The sequence below is a fragment of the Bison bison genome, unplaced genomic scaffold (genome assembly GCF_000754665.1).
Source record: "Bison bison bison isolate TAMUID 2011002044 unplaced genomic scaffold, Bison_UMD1.0 scf7180017864473, whole genome shotgun sequence".
In the NCBI taxonomy this organism is placed as follows: domain Eukaryota; kingdom Metazoa; phylum Chordata; class Mammalia; order Artiodactyla; family Bovidae; genus Bison; species Bison bison.
In genome coordinates this window covers 17,578,217-17,600,730 of record NW_011495034.1, presented here as the reverse complement: position 1 = coordinate 17,600,730, position 22,514 = coordinate 17,578,217, and the positions used below count along the sequence as shown (strand labels likewise).

Sequence of the window (22,514 nt, the reverse complement as noted above, 5' to 3'; positions counted from 1 at the left end):
GGAGAAGAGGTTAGCTCACGCAAGCTCAGGCAGCCGGGAAGTGGCCAGGACAGACGTCAGCCCAGCTCTGACCAAGCCCCAGGGCCCTCGCTCACATCTCTCCTGTTATTCCATCTGCTGGGTGGGGGAGGAAAGTGGCCCCGGGGGCCTCCAGGCCTGGCTCCTCCTCTCCTCCCAGGACCCTAGCAGGCCTGGGCTTGAGCCTTGGTCTTGTTCAAATCCTAGGCCTGAAGGAGGGAGTGTGAACTCTCTCCCCATCTTTATCCCTACAGCCGAGCTGCATGCCTGGCACGTGACGGGTCTCCTCACACACCCGACATAGCCCTAGGAGGCATTGCTGCATTGCTGTGTCTGTTTTGGTGGTTTAGTCGCTCAGTCATGCCCGACTCTTGCGACCCCATGGACTGTAGCCCACCAGGCTCCTCTGTCCGTGGGATTTTCCAGGCAAGAATACTGGAGTGGGTTGCCATTTCCTCCTCCAGGGGATCTTTCCAACCCAGGGATCGAACCCTGGTCTCCTGAGCTGCAGGCTGTCTCCTACAATGCAGGTGAATTCTTTACCGACTGGGCCACCTGGTGTCTGTTTTACAAAGGGGGAAATTGAGGCTCAGAGAGGCCCCTCGCTTGTGAAAGGAGGATCTGAGAAAAGAATTGTTGATTCCAAAGCTTGGGCCCATCATCACTCCCCAGGAATCTGCTCAGAGCTTCCGTGGCTGCTGGATCCCCACACCCACCCAGATATGACCCCAGGAGCAGTGTCCCTGGTGTGGGTTCAGCAACTCCCAGGGAGTCTGGGCCCCTCTGCAGGTGGTCATGGGGCGGGATGAGGCTAGGAACTCTGCCCAGTTCCCCACACTCACCTTTCACAACTTAACCGACGGTGCCATGGCACAGGAAGGGTGAGAAAGAGGCCACAGGAAGTGGTGACACTGCGGGGTGGGTGCCAGGGAGGGCTGGCTCAGCAGAGACTGGGACCAGAAGGACACACAGCTGCAGGGCTCTGGCCGGCGTGGACGAGGCTGGCCCAGGATGGTGGCGCCCAGGGCCCTGGGGATCCTGCTACTCCTGCATTTGGCCTCAGGTGAGCAGTGGGCTCCTCACCCCCTCCTGCCAAGCCTGGGAGAGCCAGGGTCGGGGACGGGGAGGGGGCATGTCTGGAGCGTGTCCTCTGAGGAGCCCACCCTGACGGCCGCCTCACCTCCTCTGACCTCTGGGCCAGTTTTACTGTCCTGATAAACTTGGGTCAGCAGTTGTCTTGGGTCCCCTTGGCTTCCCCACAGCAGCCTGGACATGGGAGGGGGCCATGGAGGGCGCTCCCCGACCCCTATACCTCACACTGTGGCTCTCTGACAGTCATGGCTCTGGGACATGGGGTGAAGGGATGTGACAAGCCCTTCTCCACTGCCTCTGAGCTCCTTGGAAAGGAGTCTGGGACCCTCTCGAGGCTGAGGCCAGACATGGCCTGCACTGCCCTCCCACCACCACCCCCAACCCCTTTCCCCAGCCACACAGGCTCCCCTTCCCTGACCCCACAATAGCTCCACGGTACCCAGTCACCCAAGCTGAGAATTAGACTTTCCATTCCTTCACTTTGGCCTTTTTTTTCCCAAAGATTTTTTTTTTTTTTCATGTGGGCCATTTTAAAAGTCTTTGTTGAGTTTGATACCTTATTGCTTCTGATTTTTTGACCCCGAGACGTGCGGGATCTTAGCTCCCCAACCAGAGATCGAACCCACACCCCTCACACTGGAAGGTGAAGTCTTAACCACTGGTCCACCAGGGAAGCCCTCACTCCTGGTCTGGCACACACCCACACGGTGGTTGTCCAGAGGCAGCCCGAGGGTGCCAGGCTGTGCCCTTGCTGTCCTCCTTCCTGGGAAAGCAGGCCCCCGCCCCGGCCCACCTGGCCAGCTGTCCCTGGCTGCTCTCTGCCTTCTGCAGCGACCCCCTGGGGCAGAGGATGATGCACTCTCCCCATAGGCTGTCTGTTTTTCTGAGCTTTGCCTGCTCCTCCTGTTTCACTCTTGATTCAGTGAGTGGCCTTCATGCCTGTCCTTCATCCCCACCCCTGTGTGTGTCCAGCTTGGGGTCACATGGCTTTGGATTGATCTCTCGGGGCTTCAAGTAATTCTCTTCTCTTCAAAAGTTGGGAAATTCAGGGAAATGCAAAATTCAGTCTTTGGCACAAAATAGGGCTTCCCTGGTGGCTCAGATGGTAAAGAATATGCCTGCAATGCAGGAGACCTGGGTTCAATCCCTGGGTCAGGAAGATTCCCTGGAGAAGGGAATGGCAACCCACTCCAGTCTTCTTGCCTAGAGAATTTTGTGGACAAAGGAGCCTGTGGGGTCACAAAGAGTCGGACATGACTGAGCAACTAACACACATGGACATGGCTCAAAAAAGTGTGAAAAATGGCAACATTGTACCAGAGGTGTGGCAGCAACACTTGAAGGATTAATTAACTTCATAACCAATAGTGGCTCTTGCTTGACCTCATAAGGACTCTAGGCCCCTCACAGAAGTTGTAATTTTCTGGTCAGGCCTCGAAGTCCCCTTGGAGTGACAGAGTTTCCCCTATGGTAAGATGGGTGCTCTGGTTCATCTGTTTAAACAATGTGAGGAGCCCTGAGAGGTTTATATCTTGAGGTCAGTACTCTTGCCTGGAAAATCCCATGGATGGAGGAGCCTGGTAGGCTGCAGTCCATGGGGTCGCTAAAAGTTGGACACGACTGAGTGACTTCACTTTCACTTTTCACTTTCATGCATTGGAGAAGGAAATGGCAACCCACTCCAGTGTCCTTGCCTGGAGAATCCCAGGGACGGGGGAGCCTGGTGGGCTGCCACAGAGTTGGACACAACTGAAGCGACTTAGCAGCAGCAAGGTCTTTTCTTTGTGGGTGTTTTTGGGCAGTTGCCATGCGTTCATTTGTTCTTTTCATTCATTCATTCCCAAATGAATGGAGCCCTCGACACAGTATAAGGCCCTGTGCTCATATACCATGTGGTCCCTACTCTCAAGGGACTCACATTCTAGCAGAGTGACATGGGTGCGTCAAAGGAGTAGGGACCCAGAGGAAGAAGTGTGTGCGTGCTCACTCAGTCATGTCCAACACTTTTGAGACCTCATGGACTGTAGCCTGCCAGACTCCTCTGTCCATGGGATTTTCCAGGCAAGGATACTAGAGCGGGTTGCCATTTCCAACTCCTGGGTATCTTCCCAACCCAGGGATCGAACCCTCTTGCATCTCCTGTGTTGATTGGATTCTTTACCACTGTGCCACTTGGGAGGTATCTAGAGGGAAGCAGACGGTCTCTTTAATAAAGGGTTACCTTCCTGGGACTTCCCTGGTGGCCCAGTGGTTGACTTCACCTTCCAATGCAGGGGATACAGGTTTAATCCCTGGTCGGGGAGCTAAGATCCCACATGCCTTGTGGCCAAAAATCAAAAACATAAAACAGAAGCATTGGGGAGTTTGTAATTTCCTCGGTTTTGTCTCATTGCAACAAAAATTTGAAGTGATGGACAGACCAGTGTTACAGCCCTCGGATGTGCCAGTGTTACAGCCCCATGTAATTTCCTTGGATGGACCTGTGTTACAGCTCCGTGTTACAGCTCGGTTTTTTTTATTCTTCTTCTTTATTTTAATTGGAGGCTAATTACTTTAAAATATTGTGGTGATTTTTGCCATACATTGACATGAATCAGCAATGGGTGTACATATGTTCCCCATCCTGAACCCCCCTCCTACCTCCCTCCCCAACCCATCCCTCAGGGTCATCCCAGTGCACTAGCCCTGAGCACCCTGTCTCATGCATCAAACCTGGACTGGTGATCTATTTCACATACGATAATATACATGTTTCAACGGTATTCTCTCAAAATCATCCCACCCTTGCCTTCTCCCACAGAGTCCAAAAGTCTGTTCTCTACATCTGTGTCTCTTTTGCTGTCTCGCATATAGGGTCATCGTTACCATCTTTCTAAATTCCATATATATGTGTTAGTATACTGTATTGGTGTTTTTCTTTCTGACTTACTTCACTTTGTTTAATGGGCTCCAGTTTCATTCACCTCATTAGAACTGATTCAAATGCATTCTTTTTAATGGCTGAGTAATACTCCATTGTGTATATGTACCACAGCTTTCTTATCCATTCATCTGCTGATGGACATCTAGGTTGCTTCCATGTCCTGGCTATTGTAAACCGTGCTGCGATGAACATTGGGGTACACATGTCTCTTTCAATTCTGGTTTCCTCAGTGTGTATGCCCAGCAGTGGGATTGCTGGGTTGTATAGCAGTTCTATTTCCAGTTTTTTAAGGAATCTCCACACTGTTCTCCATAGTGGCTGTACTAGTTTACATTTTTTATTTAGAAAGCAAAGGAAAATACATCCTCGAGGTGTGAGGGTGGGCCGAACCAAAAGACGTGACGAGAAGAGAAGCCCCTGGCCCAGTTTTGGTTCCTCTTTTTTTATGTTTTTTCTCCTCCCCTTGAGCCTGCCCTTTGTAAATTGGGCTAGCCAGGAGGGCTGTTTGTTTTACCTGAGGTTCTCACTCCGGTCCTCGAATCTTCCTTTGTTCTATTTTCAGGGACTTTTCCCTTCTTTGTCTTTGTCTTTTGGCCACTGCCATTCTGGACTCCCTTTTCCTTTCTAACTACCTAACAGAAGCAATATTGTAACAAATTCAATAAAGACTTAAAAAATGATCTACATTTAAAAAAATGTTTAAAAAAGGCAGAGGGGGGATACTTTACTAAGCACAGGTCAGGAACAAGAATTTGTGGCTGTCGGCAGAGAGAAGCAGGCCAGTGATGGGGAGGCTAGGGAGGGGTAGGTACTGTCCTGCCCTCTGACCTCTTTGCCCATCCCCCACTCCCCGTATGAACCCAGTTTGAGGTGGTCCTTGGAGACCAACCTCTGGGTCAGAGCAGGATGGAGAAGAGTAGGGTGGGTTTGGAGGGACCCCACTCCAGTACTCTTGCCTGGAAAGTCCCATGGACGGAGGAGCCTGGTAGGCTGCAGTCCATGGGGTCGCTATGAGTCGGACACGACTGAGCGACTTCACTTTCACTTTTCACTTTCATGCGTTGGAGAAGGAAATGGCAACCCACTCCCAGTGTTCTTGCCTGGAGAATCCCAGGGATGGCGGAGCCTGGTGGGCTGCCGTCTATGGGGTCGCACAGAGTCGGACACAACTGAAGCGACTTAGCAGCAGCAGCAGCCGGCACAAAGGCCTGGGTCAGGCTCTCCCTGTCTGGGCTAAATGCTTCTGATGACGTCTTCCAAAACTAATTGCAAAAAAAGATGTTTTGTAATCTTCTCTGCCCAGGGTACTTGCCAAGAGCTTCCTAAGTCTGAAGTCCCTAAAATCTCATGGTGGGCCAGGAGGGAGTCTCTGTTTACACCTGCGGAGGTACCCTCTGTACCCCGCACCCATGAGTAACCCCTCAGGCACACAGAGGGCTGCCATTAAAAGACAATGTTCCCTCCCCTGGAGCTGACGTGACACTTTCCTTGGCTCCCCTCCTCTTCCTCTCTGCTCTTCTTCCTTCTTTCTTTCTTCCTCCTTCCCTGTTTTCTCTCTCTTCCTCCTTTTTAAAAATTATTCATTTTTATTTTTGGCTTTGCCGGGTCTCATCGCTGTCTGGGCTTTTCTCTAGCTGTGGTGCATAGGCTCCTCATTACGGTGGCTTCTTTTGTCTCGGAGCGTGGGCTCTAGGGAGCGTGGGCTCTAGGGAGCATGGGCTTCAGTAGTTGTGTCTCCCAGCCTCTAGAGCACAGGCTCAACAGTAGTGGCTCCCAGGCTTAGTTGCTCTGCTTCTTGGGGGTCTTTCCAGATCAGGGATCGAACCCATATCTCCTGCAGCGGCAGGTGGATTCTTTATCTCTGAGCCACTGGGGAAGCCCCTCTCTTCCTCCTTTGCTTAAAAAGCAAACATGGATCTTGTTCTGTATATTCTCACCCACCCTGTGCTTTTCCCCCTTAAACAACATATTATGAATATCTTTACAATCTAACAGAAAACTTAAGTTCCTTTATAAGCTACTTAAAACATTGTCACATATAGCCCTAATTATTATAAAATCCACTTGAAAATGTTACTATTTTACCCTACATTTACCCTAACTTTGGTGTGCTTTTGTCTTTACTATGTATTTCATTTTTGTCTTAAAATTTAACTGATTTCATTTAATGTGAAAGTAATACTGTACATAATTTTTAAAAAATCAAACACTGGAGAAGGGTGTGAAAAAATGAAAAGTAAATGTCTCCCTGCCCACCTCACCCTCAGCTCCTGGTGGGCCAGTCAGAACTTAAAGGCACAGATTGTCAAGATCCAGGCTCACCCCTGTAAAGGAAACAATAAAGCAGTTCATGGAAAAAGACATACAAATAGATGCTCAGACTCCTTCTAAAATAAAAATGAAATCCAATTTTACCCCCAGTCTAGCAAAGATTTGAAAGTTTGGTGAAGTCTAGGACTGTGAGTGTGTGAGTAAGCAGTCACTCTTGCCCATTTGGGTGCAAGTATAAAGAGCTGTAGCCCTTTTGAGAAGGAAATTTGAGGACTTTGAGGACTTCCCTGGTGGCCCAGTGGTTAAGAATCTGCTTGCCAATGCAAGGGTCATAGGTTCAATCCCTGGTCCAGGAAGATTCCACATGCCGCCAGACAACTAAGCCCACAGAGCAAACTGGTCTGTATGCCACAACCACTGAAGCCTGAGTGCGTAGAGAAAGCATGTCAAAGACCAGGCTGCTGACTGGGTCAGCAGCAAAGACCCAGTGTAGCCAAATAAGTAAGTAAAACTGAATACATCTTTTTTTTTTAAAAGAAGGAAATTAAATAATATCTAGCAATTTTCCAAAGTGCGTACATTTTGATATAGAAATGCCGAGGATAGGAATGTTTTCTATGAATTCATAACATACACTGACAAAGATGTAAGTAGCATTATTCAAAATAGTAAATAAAATAAAACAAACCCCCCCTAAATGTTCACCAAGAAGGGGCCAACTGAAGAAGCATTGCAATACCCGTATACTGAAATAGTATGCAAATATATGATGAATGAGATGGATCGGTATGTGCCGACACAGAAAGCTCTTTTAGATATATTGCTAAATGATCCCATTCATGTAAATTTGTAAATTCGCATAAAATGCTTGCATATGCATAGTCATTCCCTGGAAAGTTGTACAATAAACTTTTACAGGTAGTGAATTCTGGAGTGTGACCTGGGAGTTGCAGGGACTTTTACTTTTCATCTTATGTCCTTGTACACAGTTTGTTTTTAAAAACTCTGTTCAGATATTATTTTTGTTGAGAGATAGGTAAATATATAGACACATCCTTCCATCCAATGTAAATACATAAATATGCAAATAGTCTTACAATGCCTTTCTCACCTCCTGGAATAAATAATACTGACTCTTTGTACCCCTACGGTGAGCTATGTCCTTAACACGTATGATCTCTAATCCTCCCCACAACTAGGAAGGAAAGTATCATCAGCTTCATTTGGCCAATGGGACTGAGTATCAGAGAGTTTAAGTAATTTGTCTGAGGTCACACAGCTAGTGACCCGAAGCTTGCACTCCATCCCCTACCAGGTGAAAGCTGACCTCTGGTCCTGGAGTCTCCAACTAGCTGTTGACCTTGCTCAGTCATTCTGCTTCAGGGAGCCTCATTCTGCTGTATTTTCCACCTATACCAGGAGGTAGCCATGAAGGTTGTGCTGGGAATGTGGGAGAATGAGGCAAACCAAAACAGATCATGTCTAAGAGTTACACCATGCGTCCCACTTGCGAAGGCTTTGAAAAGTCTGATGTGGAACAAATGCAAAAAAGCCAGGCAGACTCCCTGGAGGAGGTAGGAAAGGGTACTCGCACTAACATGAACCTTTATCTATAGTCATGTGCCAAGCCTTTTGTATGCACTTTCCCCGAAGTAGCCCACTGGCCCAGTGAGATGTTGGGGGGGTGGGTGGTGCGGCAGGGGCAGGATATTATCTCCTTCACCTTGAAATCGAGGTCCAGGGAGGATATAAATCCATCTCAAGTTCACACAGTTGCTGTGGATGGATGGAGTTGGGGTTCTAGTCCACACCACTAGACTCTGGACCCTGAACTCCTCTACCCTCTGCCCTTGTGGTGCCTGTTCATGCAGAACATTCACATTTTGCATCCCTCCGTTAGGTGAGGAAGATTCCACACCCAAATATGAAGAGCCAAGAAATGTCTGCCAGGGCTTCACCAATATGAACTCGTATGAAGACTTCGACCTTAACAGAACTGCTGGTTGCTTCTCAAAGTGTACACGGTCTCAGGAGAAACTCTGCCATCTGGGAAATTTGCAGAGGTAAAAGGCCCTCTGAGCTGGAGCAGGAATCTGGGCCTCTTCCATAAACATTTGAATTCTAGTTCTTTGTAGACATATGTTTTCATTTCTTTGGGAATGGAATTGCTGGGATATACAGTAAGTAAATGTTTAGCTTTATAAAAAACTGCCAAACTGATTCTCAAAGTGGCTATATCATTTACTTTCCCATAAGCAGTATAAAAGGGTTGTAGTTTCAACACATTTTAACAACACTGTTGGTATTTTGGGTTATAGCCATGTCACTGAGTATGGATGGTATTTCACTATGGTTTTATTTGCATTTAGCAAATGACTAACGATGTTGAGTAACTTTTCATGTGCTTGTGTATTTTCTTTGGTGAAATTCAAATCTTCCTCTCTTTTAAAAAACTGGGTTGTCTTCTTACTACTGAGTTTTAAGAATTCTGGATACAAGTCCTTTATCAGATGTATGATTTGCAAATATGCATTCTCTCCCAGTATATGATTTGTTTTTTCATTTTCCTAACAATGCCTTTTGAAGATCAAAAGCATTTAATTTTGATAAATTCTAACTTAAATTTAAAACATATCAAAGAAATGTTCATCTAGCAAAGCTATAAAATTTTTCTTCTGCTCTAAGTTTTCTGCTCTAAGTGTATTGTTTGAAGTCTTATAATTAGGCTCAATTAGCATTTGAGGTTCATTTTTTGTACACAGTGTGAGACAAATGTCTAGCTTTATGTTATCGCCATCATTTTACATTTAGATAGCTAATGGTTTTGGCACTATCTTTTTTTTTTAATTAATTAATTAATTTATAGCTGCCCTGGATCTTTGCTGCTGCAAGGTGAGTGGTGGCTATTCTTCGCTGCACTGCGCAGGCTTCTCATTATGGTGGCTTCTCTTGTGTGGAGCATGGGTGTTCCACACCCGTGGAATATTCTGGGTGTTCGGGCTTCAGGAGTTGCAGCTCACTGGCCTAGTTGCCCCGAGGCATGTGTAATCTTCCTGGACCAGGGATCGATCGAACCCATGTCTCCTGCACTGGCAGGTGGATTCTTAACCTCTGGACCACCGGGAAGTCCAGTTTGGGCACTATTTATTAAAGAGATTATGCTTTCTTTATTGAATTGCATTTGCGAGGGCATTTCATTGAATGGCTAAATACTAGCTCCTGGAATGTCTTCTTCCCACTGAGATAGTAAACCAGAAACAAAACAACATCGATGGGGGCAAATATAGAGGTTAATGCATCCATGAAAGTCTTGAAAGAACCAGAAGTGATAATACCTGCCCTAACTCCATTTAACACACCATCAGTCAGGTGGGTCTTGGAGAATGACACGGACTGTCATAAACTTAATCAGGCAGTGAATCTAATTGCAGCTGCTGTCCCTGATGAGTATGTTTACACAAAGAAATCAACACAGCCCCTCGCTATTGCTATGCGGCTATTACATGGCTAATGTTTTTTTTCTCCAAACCATTTTTCAAGGACTTCCAAAAGTAGTTTGCTTTTTGAAAAAGTTTTTGAAAAAAATTTTGGCTGTGCTAGGTCTTCATTGCAGCATATGGACTTTTCTCTAGTTGCGGTGAAAGGGCTTCCAGTTGTGATATGTGGACTTCTTCTGCTGTGGAGCATGGGGTCTAGTGTGCTCGGGATTAGTAGTGTAACAGCACGTGGACTCTCTAGTGGCAGTGAGGGGGATTTAGTGGCCCTGAGGCATGCGGGGTTTTAGTTCCCCAACCAGGATTTGAACCTGAGAGTAGTGAAAGTGAAAGTTGCTCAGTCGTGTCTGACTGTTTGCAACCCCGTGGACTATACAGTCCATGGAATTCTCCAGGCCAGAATACTGGAGTGGGTAGCCTTTCCCTTCTCCAGGGGATCTTCCCTACCCAGGAATGGAACCCAGACCTCCTGTATTGCAGGCAGATTCTTTACCAGCTGAGCCACAAGGAAAGCCCAAGAATACTGGAGTGGGTAGCCTATCCTTTCTCCAGCAGATCTTCCCAACCCAGAAATCAACCCGGGGAATCCTGCTTTGCAGGATGGTTCTTTACCAACTGAGCTATGAGGGAAGATAGTTGAACCTGAGTCCCCTACATTGGAAGGTGGATTTTAACCACGGGACCACCAGAGAGGTCCCCGAAGTTGTTTCCTTTTACTTGGCAGAGCTAACAGTATATAGCCACAGTGTTTCCTCAGGGCCACATCAAGTCTCTTCACTGTCATAAGATAATTCACAGAGACCTCACTCATCCTGACATTCTACAAATTTCACTACATTGACAACATTGCTGATTAGATCTGATGAGCAGGAAGCAGCAAGTAGTGAAGATGCTGTAGGAAGACACGTGTGAACCAGGAGATACGAGACAAACTCCCTAAGAATTCAGGGTCCCTGCACCTCAGTGAATCTCCTGGACATTCAGTGGACTAGAGAATATCAAGATGCCCCCTCCAAGGTAAAAGACAAGCTGTTGAACTTCACACCACTTACAATGAAAAAAAAAATGTACCATGAAAACAAACACAAACAAAAAATTATCTCAATAGTTAATTTAGTATCAGACAAAGAAGATGACCCTTAAATAAGTGTCAGCTTTACAATTAAAAATTCAGGTATACATCTATGGAGAAGGGAATGGCAACCCACTCCAGTATTCTTGCCTGGAGAATTCCATGGACAGAGGAGACAATCCATGGGACCACATAGAGTTGGACAGAGCTGAGTGACTAACACTTTCTTTTCACTTTCATTTATGCTTTAGAATTTCTGAATATATGTTACTTTCACAACTAAAATAATTTTTTTAAAGTGCTCTGAAAACCAGATCAGAAAATCTTCCCTCAAGAAAGTAAATTCATGGTCTGTTTTGTAAGGGAAAGGAATGTTTGGAATGCATGAGGTGAGCTATTTGTATTGTGAAATACAATTCTCTATTTTATTTGGTAACAATAAAAATCACAAAACTTCTTTGTTTAGATTTTTGAAAGATAAAAAGTAGCATCAATTGGTGTATCTCAGTCAATGGATTTGGACAGTCTCATCCCACTGTTTCTGGCTGGATTTCTAGTTGCCTGATCCATCCAATCTCATTTGCACATGTTTTCATGGATTATATTTTACAATATTTTTGTCCTGTGGTTTCCTTGGAGTTTTATTCCTTGGTGCTGTGCTAAGTCACTTCAGTTGTGTCTGACTCTTTGTGACCCTATGGACCATAGCCCAGCAGACTCCTCTGCCCATGGGATTCTCCAGGCAAGAATACTAGAGTGGGTTGTCATTTCCTTCTCCAGGGGATCTTCCCGACCCAGGGATTGAACCAGAATCTCTTATGCCTCCTGCATTGGCAGATGTGTTCTTTACCACTAGCACCACTTGGGTAACTGTGACTATTCAAAAAACAATGTTGAAATAAAATTCTCCCTTTTGTCTCCCTTGCAAGCCCTCCGTAGCTACTCCTTTCCAGTAGCCTTGATCTGGCTCTATCTGCTCTTGTTCCACTTCTCTCTCATTGCTACTTCAGCCTTCACCTGTTTAAAATTACTTTTAAAACATGGGCAACACATCTTAGGACCCCTTGCTTAGGAAAAGGAACTCTGGCCAGAGAAATTTCAGCACCATGGATAGCACCAGTACAGGGACCAGGTTGGGAGGCGGGACTTGCCTCACCCCAACTTTCTAGCCCAGTGGTCCCCGAAGATTTTGGCACTAGGGACTGGTTTTGTGGAAGACAACCCCTCACCTCCTGCTGTACAACCCAGTTTCTAGTGGTCCATGGACCAATACCCATCTGTGGCTCCCGGGACTGGGGACCCCTATTCTAGCCTATGGCAAGAGGGCTACAGTAAAATAAATGACAATTAAATTTGTGTTCTATGTATTTCCAATGCCAGTTCAGTTCCCATAAGTCAGTGTCCATAGAGCTAAGTCTTCAAAGGCTGAATTCCCTGTATTCACTTAGCCCTTAGTAATAAATGTGAATGAGCTCTCACACAGGGGCTTCCCTGGTAGTTCAACTGGTAAAGAATCTGCCTGCAATGCAGCAGACCCCAGTTTGATTCCTGGGTCAGGAAGATCTCCTGGAGAAGGGATAGGCTACCTGCTCCAGTATTCTTCAGCTTCCCTCATGGCTCAGATGGTAAAGAATCCACCTGCAATGTGGGAGGCCTGGGTTCAAACCCTGGGTTGGGAAGATCCCCTGGAGGAGGGCAAGGCACCCCACTCCAGTATTCTTGCCTGGAGAATCCCATGGACTGAGGAGCCTAGCGGGCTGCAGTCCGTGGGGTCACAAAGAGTCGGACACGACTGACAGACTAAGCACAGCCCTCACACCACACACTGATCATCCCACAGTTTCAACTACTCAGAAGACTTTCTCCAAAGAAGATTTACACAGACCAATGAGCACATGAAAATGTGCTCAACATCATTAGTCACTCAGATCAGATCAGATCAGTCGCTCAGACGTGCCCGACTCTTTGCAACTAGAGAAATGCAAGTTAAAACCGCAGTGAGATACCACTTCACATCCCCTAGGATGGCTATATTTGAAAATGAAACAAAACAAAGTGGAAAATACTAAGTGTTGGCAAGAATCTGGAGAGGTCCAAACCCTCATCCACTGGTGATGGGACTATAAAATGATGCAGCTAATATGGAAAACAGTTGAATAGTTCTGCAGGAAGTTAAACATAGAATTACCAGCAATTCTGCTCCCAGGTATCCACCCAAAAGAATTAAAAGCAAGTCTTCAGGGGCTTCCCTGGTGGTCCAGTGGTTAAGAATTTGCCTTCCAATGCAGTGGGTGTGAGTTCAATCCCTGGTCGGGGAGCTAAGGTCACACATGTCTCCTGGCCAAGAAACAATAACACAAGACAGAAACAACATTGTATCAAATTCAATAAAGACTTAAAAAAAAAAACAAAACACCTCTTTAAACAAAAGCCTCTACATGAATACAAGCAGCTCTACTCACAACAGCCAAAAAGTGGAAACAATCCAAATGCCTATCAATGGAAACATGTATAAACAAAAGGTGGTATATACATATGAAGTATATTATTCATCCATAAAAAGGAATGAAATGCTTACACATACTATAACATAGGTAAGCCTTGAAAACATACTAAGTGGAAGAAGCCAACAGACCTGATAGCACATACTTCCATTTATATGAAATATCCGAATAGGCAAACTCATAGATTAGTGGTTGCCAGAGCCTGGGCGAAGAGAAACTGCTTTATGGGCTCAGGGTTTCCTTTTAGGATGATGGACATTTCTGGAGCTAGATAGCAAAGATGATTTCAAATGTTGTGCATGTCTTTAATGCCACTGAATTGCACACTTTAAAATGGTTAAGATGACAAACTTTACATTGTAATGTATTTTGTTACCAAAAAAGAGAAACATGTACTCAGGGGGACCTCTGACTAGAATCCCTCAGAACCAGCATGAATCCCTCCCATGCACCCCTCTTCTTCTGCAGCATCACGGTTTTCCCTTTGATATCCCAGGTCACCCCTCCTACACCAAGAGCCTGATGATCGCTCTCCATGGTATTCCTCCTCCTGTCATCCAGGTGAGCGGACCAGGTGAGTGAGTGACTCAACCTGCAAGACCCTATTTTTCCTTGTAGATATTGGCTGAACTTCGAGACCTATCTGGTGGAGAGGAATCAGATGGACACATTGAATACGTCTTTTTTGACAGCGTTTGTCAAAAGCATCAACACCAATGTCTCAGAAGACCTGTACTTCTCTCTGACCCCCTCTCAGGTGAAGACTCCCCCATCCCCTTTGTTGGGTTCTGGCCCTACTTTCCTCAGGCATGCTTTTCTGAGAGAATCATGGTCTGTGCTTGGTGTCCATCAACAGTTGTCCTTCCCATGTCACACTGGGTAGTTCTCTGCCACCTGGCTAGTGTGTGCTGGTGAGTTAACTGGGTGAGTGGATCCTGGTAACAGATTGTCCAGGGTGCTAGCATGAGACCTTCGGAAGATCGCCAAATTGAGAATCAGGGTTCTAGTCCTGGACTTTCTCCCACCTGACAAAGTGTCCTCAAGGAAATCCCCTCCCCTCTCTGGGCCCCTGAGTCCTCATCTATAAAATGAGCTTGAAGACTCCTCCAAAGTCTGACATTCCCATGAGAACTTCTAAAGGGTTAACAGGCAAACTCTGGATTCTGCCCCTAACTAGTTACTGTGATCTTGGGCAAAGTACTGAACTTTTCTGAGCCTCGGTTTCCCCATCTGTAAAATGGGGATGGTATTGCCCACTTTCAAGGTTATCAGACAGAGAAAATGTGATAACTTACAGGGAATATTTGGTGCAGTGAGGGCACAGCCTCCCTCCAGGCATAAAGCAGAGGGTGGAAGTTTGAGCAGCAGGAAAGTGGTCTGTCACTGAGAGACTTTTAGGTCAGCCTAGAGAAGGAGAGATGGAAGATGGAGGGGCCTTTCTCAACCCTTTATCACATCACCCTAGCAGCTGAGCCCTCTGCATGGGGTAGGCACCGGCCTCTGAAATCACCCACATGTCCTTTTGACAAGGTTCTGGGCTAGGAAGCAGAAAGTTGAGGCTCTCGGCTACAACACTTAGCTCCCCCTCTTTCCATGCCCATGGGTGCTTTTGAGGCAGGATCCAGTGGGACCAGGCTGCAGCCCCAGGGGAACAGTGAGGTCACAGAATGGATGAAACACGCTTGGCAACTACCCATGAAAATTTATTTTAATATTTTGACCATTCTTAGCTGTTACAAAATGTGTTGTTGGGTGGGAATGGATATCACATTCAATGTGAATTCTTGAATTCTTCCTCTTTGTCCTCACTGTCTCCCTTCCCGATGGCCTTTTGCTTTTCCTTTATATCTGAGTCAGAAACCAGACACTCTCACCCTAGCCCTATGTCAGCACAGCAGGGGTCAGAACGCTGGCCAAAAGCACTACCACTGACCCTTCCTCACACCTGCAAACTGACTTGTCCAGGTGTTTCCCCTTCATAATCCACTTTCAGCCTGCCTGACGGGTGGCCACAAGGACACCTTGCTGGCTCCATTCTCCATATTGGGAAAACTGAGGCTCCATAAGGGCTATGACTTGGCCAGGGGCTCACAGCCTGAACAGAGCATAGGTTGGACTGTGTCGCCAGGTGTCCCACCACTCAGAGCTGTTCTCGGACCCTGGTGCTGTCCCACCACCCAGCATACCTCAGGTTCTCCTTCCAGCTGGGGGAGGGGCAGGAACTGTGTTGGTGACTGGGCTCCTCAGGGAAAGACAGAAGTGGCTGGGTCTGTGGTTGCAGATTCCGAAGCAGGTGACCAAGGATGAGCACCAGCACCCTGACAGAGTCCGGCTGCCCAAGAGCCTTTTCGGATCCCTGAAGAGCGGCGGGCCGATGGTCCGGTTGGGCATAATTGTCCTGGACATCGGTCCAGGGAATGTCTTCAAGGTAAGGAGAGGCACAGGGTGGCTGAGATTCAATGCTGGGTTCACTGGGACATACTTGCCCCCTCTGGAATCTTTGCTGAGGGACCCAGTGGGGATGAAGGAAGTGATGAACGTCTCCAGCCAAGGTCATCTAGACCCATGTCCTTAGAGTCTGGACTGCAGGGTCATGCTGGTTATTCCCACTTGGTATTTAGACACCACCTGCCCCCCATCAGTGTCTGTGGACTTGTATCTGTATCCCAAGTGAGTTCATGTCCTGTGTGCGTCCTTGTCCGTGCACAAGCATGCATCTCTTTTCTTATTCCTGATTACATACATAATCATGTATGTGCTGGTGTGACCATGTTCACACTAACATGCATGCGCATTCCCTTGCAAATGTGTACCAGGTATGCCCCAGAGGTGTGTCTGCACTCACACAGGGGCTTGTGCATCCCTGAGTGCTGGTGGGCAGGGGCTCCCCACTGTAGGCATCCACTGTCCTCCATCTCTTGTCTCATCTTCCTTCTAACCCTGTGCTCCAGTTAAGAGGGCAGAGGAGGCCTGGGGACCAGAAATACAGCTATCAGATACACAGCATTGTGGCCATTCGGCCTAGAGTGTAGGGCCTGTCCTGGCACAGCCGGTGCAGATTCCAGGGAGCAGCAGGAAGAAGGTCGCCCATGACCCCTTTTCCCCTGGATCTCTGGCTCCAGACCTTTCCCTCCAGGCAAGGTGCACAAGCCCTAGAGGGTCCTAGGAGCCCCCACCAGGGTCGGGTCGGGGGAGCCCCTTGTGTAGCCTGGCTTCCCACGCATCCCTCCACAGGGCTCCCTGCTCAGCCGGGAGGACGGCAGCAGAGTGTTGAACAATCGCATAGTGGGCTTGACTCTGGGTCACATAAACGTCACCGAACTGGCTGAGCCATTGGAGATCACCTTCTCCCACCAGTACCAGCCCCCTGTGAGTCCCCCACCCTGGACTGGCAGTTTCCGAGGGGCACATGGGCAGGTGGGCATCCCCAGGCATATAGACAGACACGCAGGGGACTCTGCACCCTCCTACCCTCCCACATCCACCTGGGAGAAGCCATTAGGACCAGACACACAATTGTGCCCATGGATACATGTCCAGCCTATGCATGCATGTCCTCCCAACATGCTCCACTCACGTGCTCCCAGAGGGGCCCAGTGGACCTGGGAAACCCACATGCACACACACGGCTTTGCACATCTGCTCACATGTGCGTGCCCCTAAAGGAGCCCCCAGATATACGCCCCTCCCACCCACACCAATCCACACCCCACACGCTGACCTGGGATACATGAAATGCTTCAAATGTGGTTCCTATGTGACCACAGGCTGAGCCTTGCTTCCACCTAATGCAGGCACATGCTGAGACACGGAGCACCCCCCCTCTCCCCTCACCCTCCTCTCCCCGCTCCCAGTCACCCCTGCCTCGCCCCTGTCTCCCACTCTCTGGTTTTAGAACATGAACCTCAGCTGTGAATTCTGGGATGCGACTAAAGGTAGGGCCTGGAGGACCTTCCCCGGGTAAGATGAAGGGAGGGTAAGGGTAAGTCGGACTCCAACAGCAGGGCCGTCCCCTCTTCCTTTCCTCTCCGCACCTCTCTCTTCCCTTTTCCTGCCCTCCTCTCTGCTGTGCTCCCTCTCCTTCTCCCCTGGGTCATCAGGAGACTGGTCTTCCAAGGGCTGCTCCACAGAGGTCGGAGTCCGCAGGACTGTCTGCCGCTGTGACCACCTGACCTTCTTCGCCCTGCTGCTGGTAATAGTGCCCCCTCCCCGACCATCCCAGCAATTCCAGAAATGCCAAGGCTCCTGGGCCAGGGAACAGGGTGGCTGTGGGCAGGGGCCAGGCCTTTGGGGTGTGCGGGCCTGGCCTCCAATTGATAGGATTCTTGTTCTGGGGAATCACCCACAGAGGCCGATCTTGGATGAGGCCACCGTGAGGGCCCTCATACACATTTCCCAGGCTGGCTGTGGAACCTCCATGATCTTCCTGGCCTTCACCATCGTCCTCTACGTTGTCCTGAGGTGGGTCACCCCGCCCAGCCCCACCCCCCATCTCCTTCCTGCCCTCAAGGACAGCAGCAGGGCAGGGTAGAAACCAACAGAGCAGTGTTAATCCTGTGTTATACTCATATTTTCTCCAAACCTCAGCTTCCTCATCTATAAAATGGGATTGGAGGCTGAAAAGTGTCTGGCTTTTTCAGTTACAGGTGGCAGAAACTCAACTCAAATTGACTTAAAATAGATAACACATGGTTCACAGGATTGAAAAACCCAAGGTGATCTCAGTTCAGGTGATGCTGGATCCAGGTGCTCAGAAGACGTCCCTGGGACTCCATGTCCCTCTGATTCTCACCACTTCGCTTTCTCATTTGTCAGTCATGTCAGGCAACTTCTTCATACTCAGGGGCCTAGGGGAGCCCTAGGCTAGCATCATAGCTTCTCAGCTGCCTAAACAGCTAATCTTCTGAACTAAGCCTCAGAATTGAAGTCTCTAAAAAAACTTTATTTTGAAATAATTATAGACTAACAGGAAGTCGCAAAAATAGTACCTAGAGTCCCAGTTCCTTCATCCAGCTTTCCTCAGTGATGACATTTTCTATAACTGTGAAAGTGAAAGTGAAGTTGTGTCTGACTCTTTGCAACTCCATGGACTGTAGCCCACCAAGCTTTCCATCCATGGGGTTTTCCAGGCAAGAAAACTGGAGTGAGTTGCCATTTCCTTCTCCATCTAAAACTGTAGTAGAGTATAAATCCAGGAAATTGATATTGGCACAGCACTGCTCTTTGGAGAAGGAAATGGCAACCCGCTCCAGTATTCTTGCCTGGAAAACTCCATGGACAGAGAAGCCTAGGCGGGCTACCATCCATGGGGTCTCAAAGAGTCAGATGTGAATGAGCAACTAACACACACACACACACACAGCAGCTAACGAGAATACAGAGCTCATTCAGTTTTCACCATTTTCCACATGCATTCAATTGTGTGTGTGTGTGTGTGTGTGTGTGTGTGTGTGAGCATGTTTGCACATACTGACAGGACTGGCTAAATCATTTGCAGGGCCCAGTCCAAAATGAAAACACGTAGCCCCTTGTTCAAAAATCATTAAGAATTTCAAGATGGTGGCAACAAAGCATTAAAACAAGCATAGAGCCCTTCTGAGTGCAGGGCCCTGCAGAGATCACACCCCAAAGAAGCTGAGCCTGTGCATGCCCTGTGTGTGTGTGTGTGTGTGTGTGCGTGCGTGTGTATTCAGTTTTGTCCCTGTACTGCAGAGTTGAGTCTCACTGGTGTAACTTAGACCATGTGCCCGTGACTTAACAGGCCCACTGCGGTGAAAGGATGGATGACACTGATTGGTCAGGCCAGATCACATGCCTGCTCTTGGGTCTGAGGTTCATGGCTGAGAGTGGGGAAGGGTACTCCTTGGGGAAACCCAGGGCTGTTCCTGGAAGAAGGAGGAGCAGGGACAGCAGAAGCTGCTGTAGCCGGTCCCAGGCTCTCCCAGGCCCCAGCCATGGCTGAGGGACCCAAAGGAACTTCTGCTGAAGGAACCCGTGGGAGCAGCCCCATGCCTGGCCTTCTGACCCATGACTGGCTTGGAGCAGCCCTTGGTCTCCTGACTCCCAGTCTGGGCCCTCCCATTGCCCTTCTCCACATGCTGGTGCTGCTTTTCTGGGGAGCTGTGGCCCCCACCAGCTCCACCCCCCATCTCAGACCAAACGACGAGTGTAAGTGGTACCACCCCTGCCCCCATCCCCAAGCCCTGGCCCAGGACACTGCCTTCATCCCCAACAAGCTGAGCGTGACTTGCCAGCTGGTTGCCCTGCTGGACCCTGAGAGAAGTGCTTGGAGTGCCAGGAGGAAGTGTCAGTATCTCCCAAGGGTAGGGCCTGGCATCTCAGGTGTGGTGGACGTTATCCCTCATGCCCCCTCCCGGCAGCCCTAAGGGCCCGTCCCTCGAGTGAGAGTCCTGCAGGAACTGATTGGCTAGGAAAGTGCAGTGAGCTCCACAGAGCAGGCGTGGAGCCATGGGCTGAGAGCCTGGAGCCCCTGTCCTGCTCTGTGACTCTGAGTCCCTGTCTAACTCTGAGCCTCATCTCCTTACAATTTCTAGGCCTCGGGCATCCACGTGCCATCCATCCAGTCACTCAACCAATGCAGGGCCTCCTCCTGCTTATTGTGCTAGGCCCAAGGTCACAGCATGGAGAGAGATGGAAATAAGGGTCAGGAGAGTTACACCGCACTCACTTCTGGGAAACTTCCACCTAAGCCTGGGATAAGTGGCCTTTAGAGACAGCCTTCACAGGAGGAAACATCCAAGGAGGGTTTTGAAGGTGGAGCAGGGAAGCTGAGAGCAGAGGGAAGAGCATGGGCAAAGTCTGGGAGCTGTGGAGAAGCAAATGGCATTCAGAGTTTCAAGTTGTGCAGTTTGGCTCAAGCATGGAGTCAAGGAATGAAGCCAGAAAGGTCCAGAACCCACAGGGTCCTGCAGGTCATGAGAGAGCCCCTGGACTTGAACCAGAGGGTGCTCACACTGGCAGAGAAGTGGACCAGAGGTGGTCAGATGGGGAGGTCTGAATAACCTTCTTCACTAGCCCTTCTTGCCCTAGGTTCTCCCGGCAGAGGTTCAAGTCTGAAGATGCCCCCAAGATCCATGTGGCCCTGAGCATCAGCTTGTTTCTCTTAAATCTGGCCTTCTTCCTCAATGTGGGGCAACGCCTGAAGGGGTCCAACACTGCCTGCTGGGCCCGGGGGGCCGTCTTCCACTACTTCCTGCTCTGTGCCTTCACCTGGATGGGCCTGGAAGCCTTCCACCTCTACCTGCTTGTCATCAAGGTCTTTAACACCTACTTCAGCCACTACTTTCTGAAGCTGAGCCTTATGGGCTGGGGTAGGTGTCTCCTGGCCAGGCAGAGGGTTGGCTGGCTCTGTCTGGATGAGGCCAGAAGGGGACCAGCCTTGGGGAGGGCCATGGGCAGTGGCAGCTCCCACTCTGATTAGCTCAAAGCTTGAGGGATCGACGGTGAGAGGGGGATGTGAAGGAGGACGTGCCAAGGGAGCCTCAGCGACACCATACGTCCTTCCCTCCTCGCCCCCAGTCCTGCCTGCCCTAATAGTCATCGGTACTGGGATCGCCAACAGCTACGGCCCCTACTGCATCCGTGATGAGAAGAACGTCATCACACTGGAGCTGTGAGTGGTGGCTATGGGAGTCAGGGTGACCTCAGGGCCCTGGGGGCACAAATTAGGGCCAGAAGGAGGTGGGAAGAGGGGAGAATACCAAGAAGAGAGTAAATCAAGGCCGGATCCTCAGATCCAGCTAGCTCATGGCCTGGAGGGGTAAACTCCAGAGAGGAAGGACAAGGAGAAGGGGCTGAGAAGGGGAGAGGACTGGACCAGGAGGCAGGACGCCCTGCTCCAGCCTGCGACACCACCAGCCTCTATAGCACCTTTGGGAAATTTTTAAAAGGTACCCCCTTTATCCCTCTGACCTGCCATGCCAGGTGCCCAGCCTGGTGAGTGCAGGGTGAGCTGGATTTCAGCCTCCACCTGACCCCCCGCCAGGTGCCCTTGTGCAGGGCACAACTCTCCAGTGCTTGTAGCAGCTCTGGTTCTATGCAGACTCTGCCTCTGAGTTGCTGTGTGACCGTGGGCAAGTTCATCCCCTCTCAGAGCCTGCGTCTCCTCGTCTGTACAATGGGGGTTGATCACACCTGCTCTGGGGCCTCTCACCCCTGCAGTACAGGGAACAGTGGAGCCAATTTGAGTCTCTCTCAGGGCTCCCACCTGAGACCCATGACTCTGTGCTAAGAAGAGTTGGCGGGGCCTTGGTGCTGTGCCCAGGGCCTCGAATGCAGAGTCCCAGGGGCCAGACGGGTAACATAAATGCATGCAGCGGCCTGGGTGGGCATGGCCGCAGACCGGCAATCACACAGCAGCCTAATTGGCAGCTGATTACTGTCCCTCAGGAGGGTGTCCACAGAGCTGCCAGCTGTATGGTTTTATAAGAGAAGCAGAAATTGGCATATTTAGGGAATTCCCTGGTGGTCCAGTGGTTAGGACTTGGTGCTTTCACTGCCAGTGCCTGGGTTCAATCCCTGGAGGGGGAACTAGGATCGAACCCAGGTCTCCTGCATTGCAGGCCGATTCTTTACCATCTGAGGCTCCAGCAAAGCCCAAGATCCCATAAGCCAAGTGGAATCTGGATGTATATGCCAAACCTTTCACTTTTAAAAGGGTGTTCCTTAATTCAGTTTTTTTTTCCCCAATATAAGGTGGGGTGAACAAAACATGCCTTTGGGACCAAATTGGCCCTTTGTGCCCACTGGTCTGAAGGGATAGCAACCTGGAGCCTTATGACATCCCCTCTCCTGGGAGAGCAGGGGAAGGATGGATGGACATGTGGGCGGTGCATCTTCTTAGTCAGAGAAGAACAGGCTGGGGAGACTGCCCGGGGCTTGCTCTCAGGGGACTTCCTCTGGTCCCAACGGCCATCCATCTCCTCCAGGTGCTGGTTCCGTGAGAAAACTGCCCTCTACGTCACCGTGTACGGCTACTGCCTCATCATTTTCCTCTTCAGCGCGGTGATCCTGAGCCTGGTGTCCTGGAAAATCTTTACTCTGTCGAGTGCCACAGCGGGCAAGGAGAAGGGGCAGCACTGGAAGGGGGTCCTCACCCTGCTGGGCCTCTCGTGCCTGGT

At 49.2% G+C, this 22,514-nt stretch overlaps 1 protein-coding gene across 1 annotated transcript in view; it reads left to right on the top strand.

The window, feature by feature from the left end:
• Positions 1 to 1,013: 1,013 nt before the first annotated feature.
• Positions 1,014 to 22,514, top strand: part of GPR97 (G protein-coupled receptor 97) — a 21,681-nt gene continuing 180 nt past the window's right edge. The window contains exons 1-11 of the mRNA XM_010861970.1: positions 1,014 to 1,081; positions 8,205 to 8,367; positions 13,993 to 14,131; positions 15,656 to 15,802; positions 16,609 to 16,743; positions 17,270 to 17,309; positions 17,475 to 17,566; positions 17,723 to 17,835; positions 20,425 to 20,705; positions 20,914 to 21,007; positions 22,323 to 22,512. Coding sequence (XP_010860272.1) covers positions 1,030 to 1,081; positions 8,205 to 8,367; positions 13,993 to 14,131; positions 15,656 to 15,802; positions 16,609 to 16,743; positions 17,270 to 17,309; positions 17,475 to 17,566; positions 17,723 to 17,835; positions 20,425 to 20,705; positions 20,914 to 21,007; positions 22,323 to 22,512 — 1,446 coding nt within the window. The 5' untranslated portion in view covers positions 1,014 to 1,029. The remainder of the gene's footprint in view (positions 1,082 to 8,204; positions 8,368 to 13,992; positions 14,132 to 15,655; positions 15,803 to 16,608; positions 16,744 to 17,269; positions 17,310 to 17,474; positions 17,567 to 17,722; positions 17,836 to 20,424; positions 20,706 to 20,913; positions 21,008 to 22,322; positions 22,513 to 22,514) is intronic.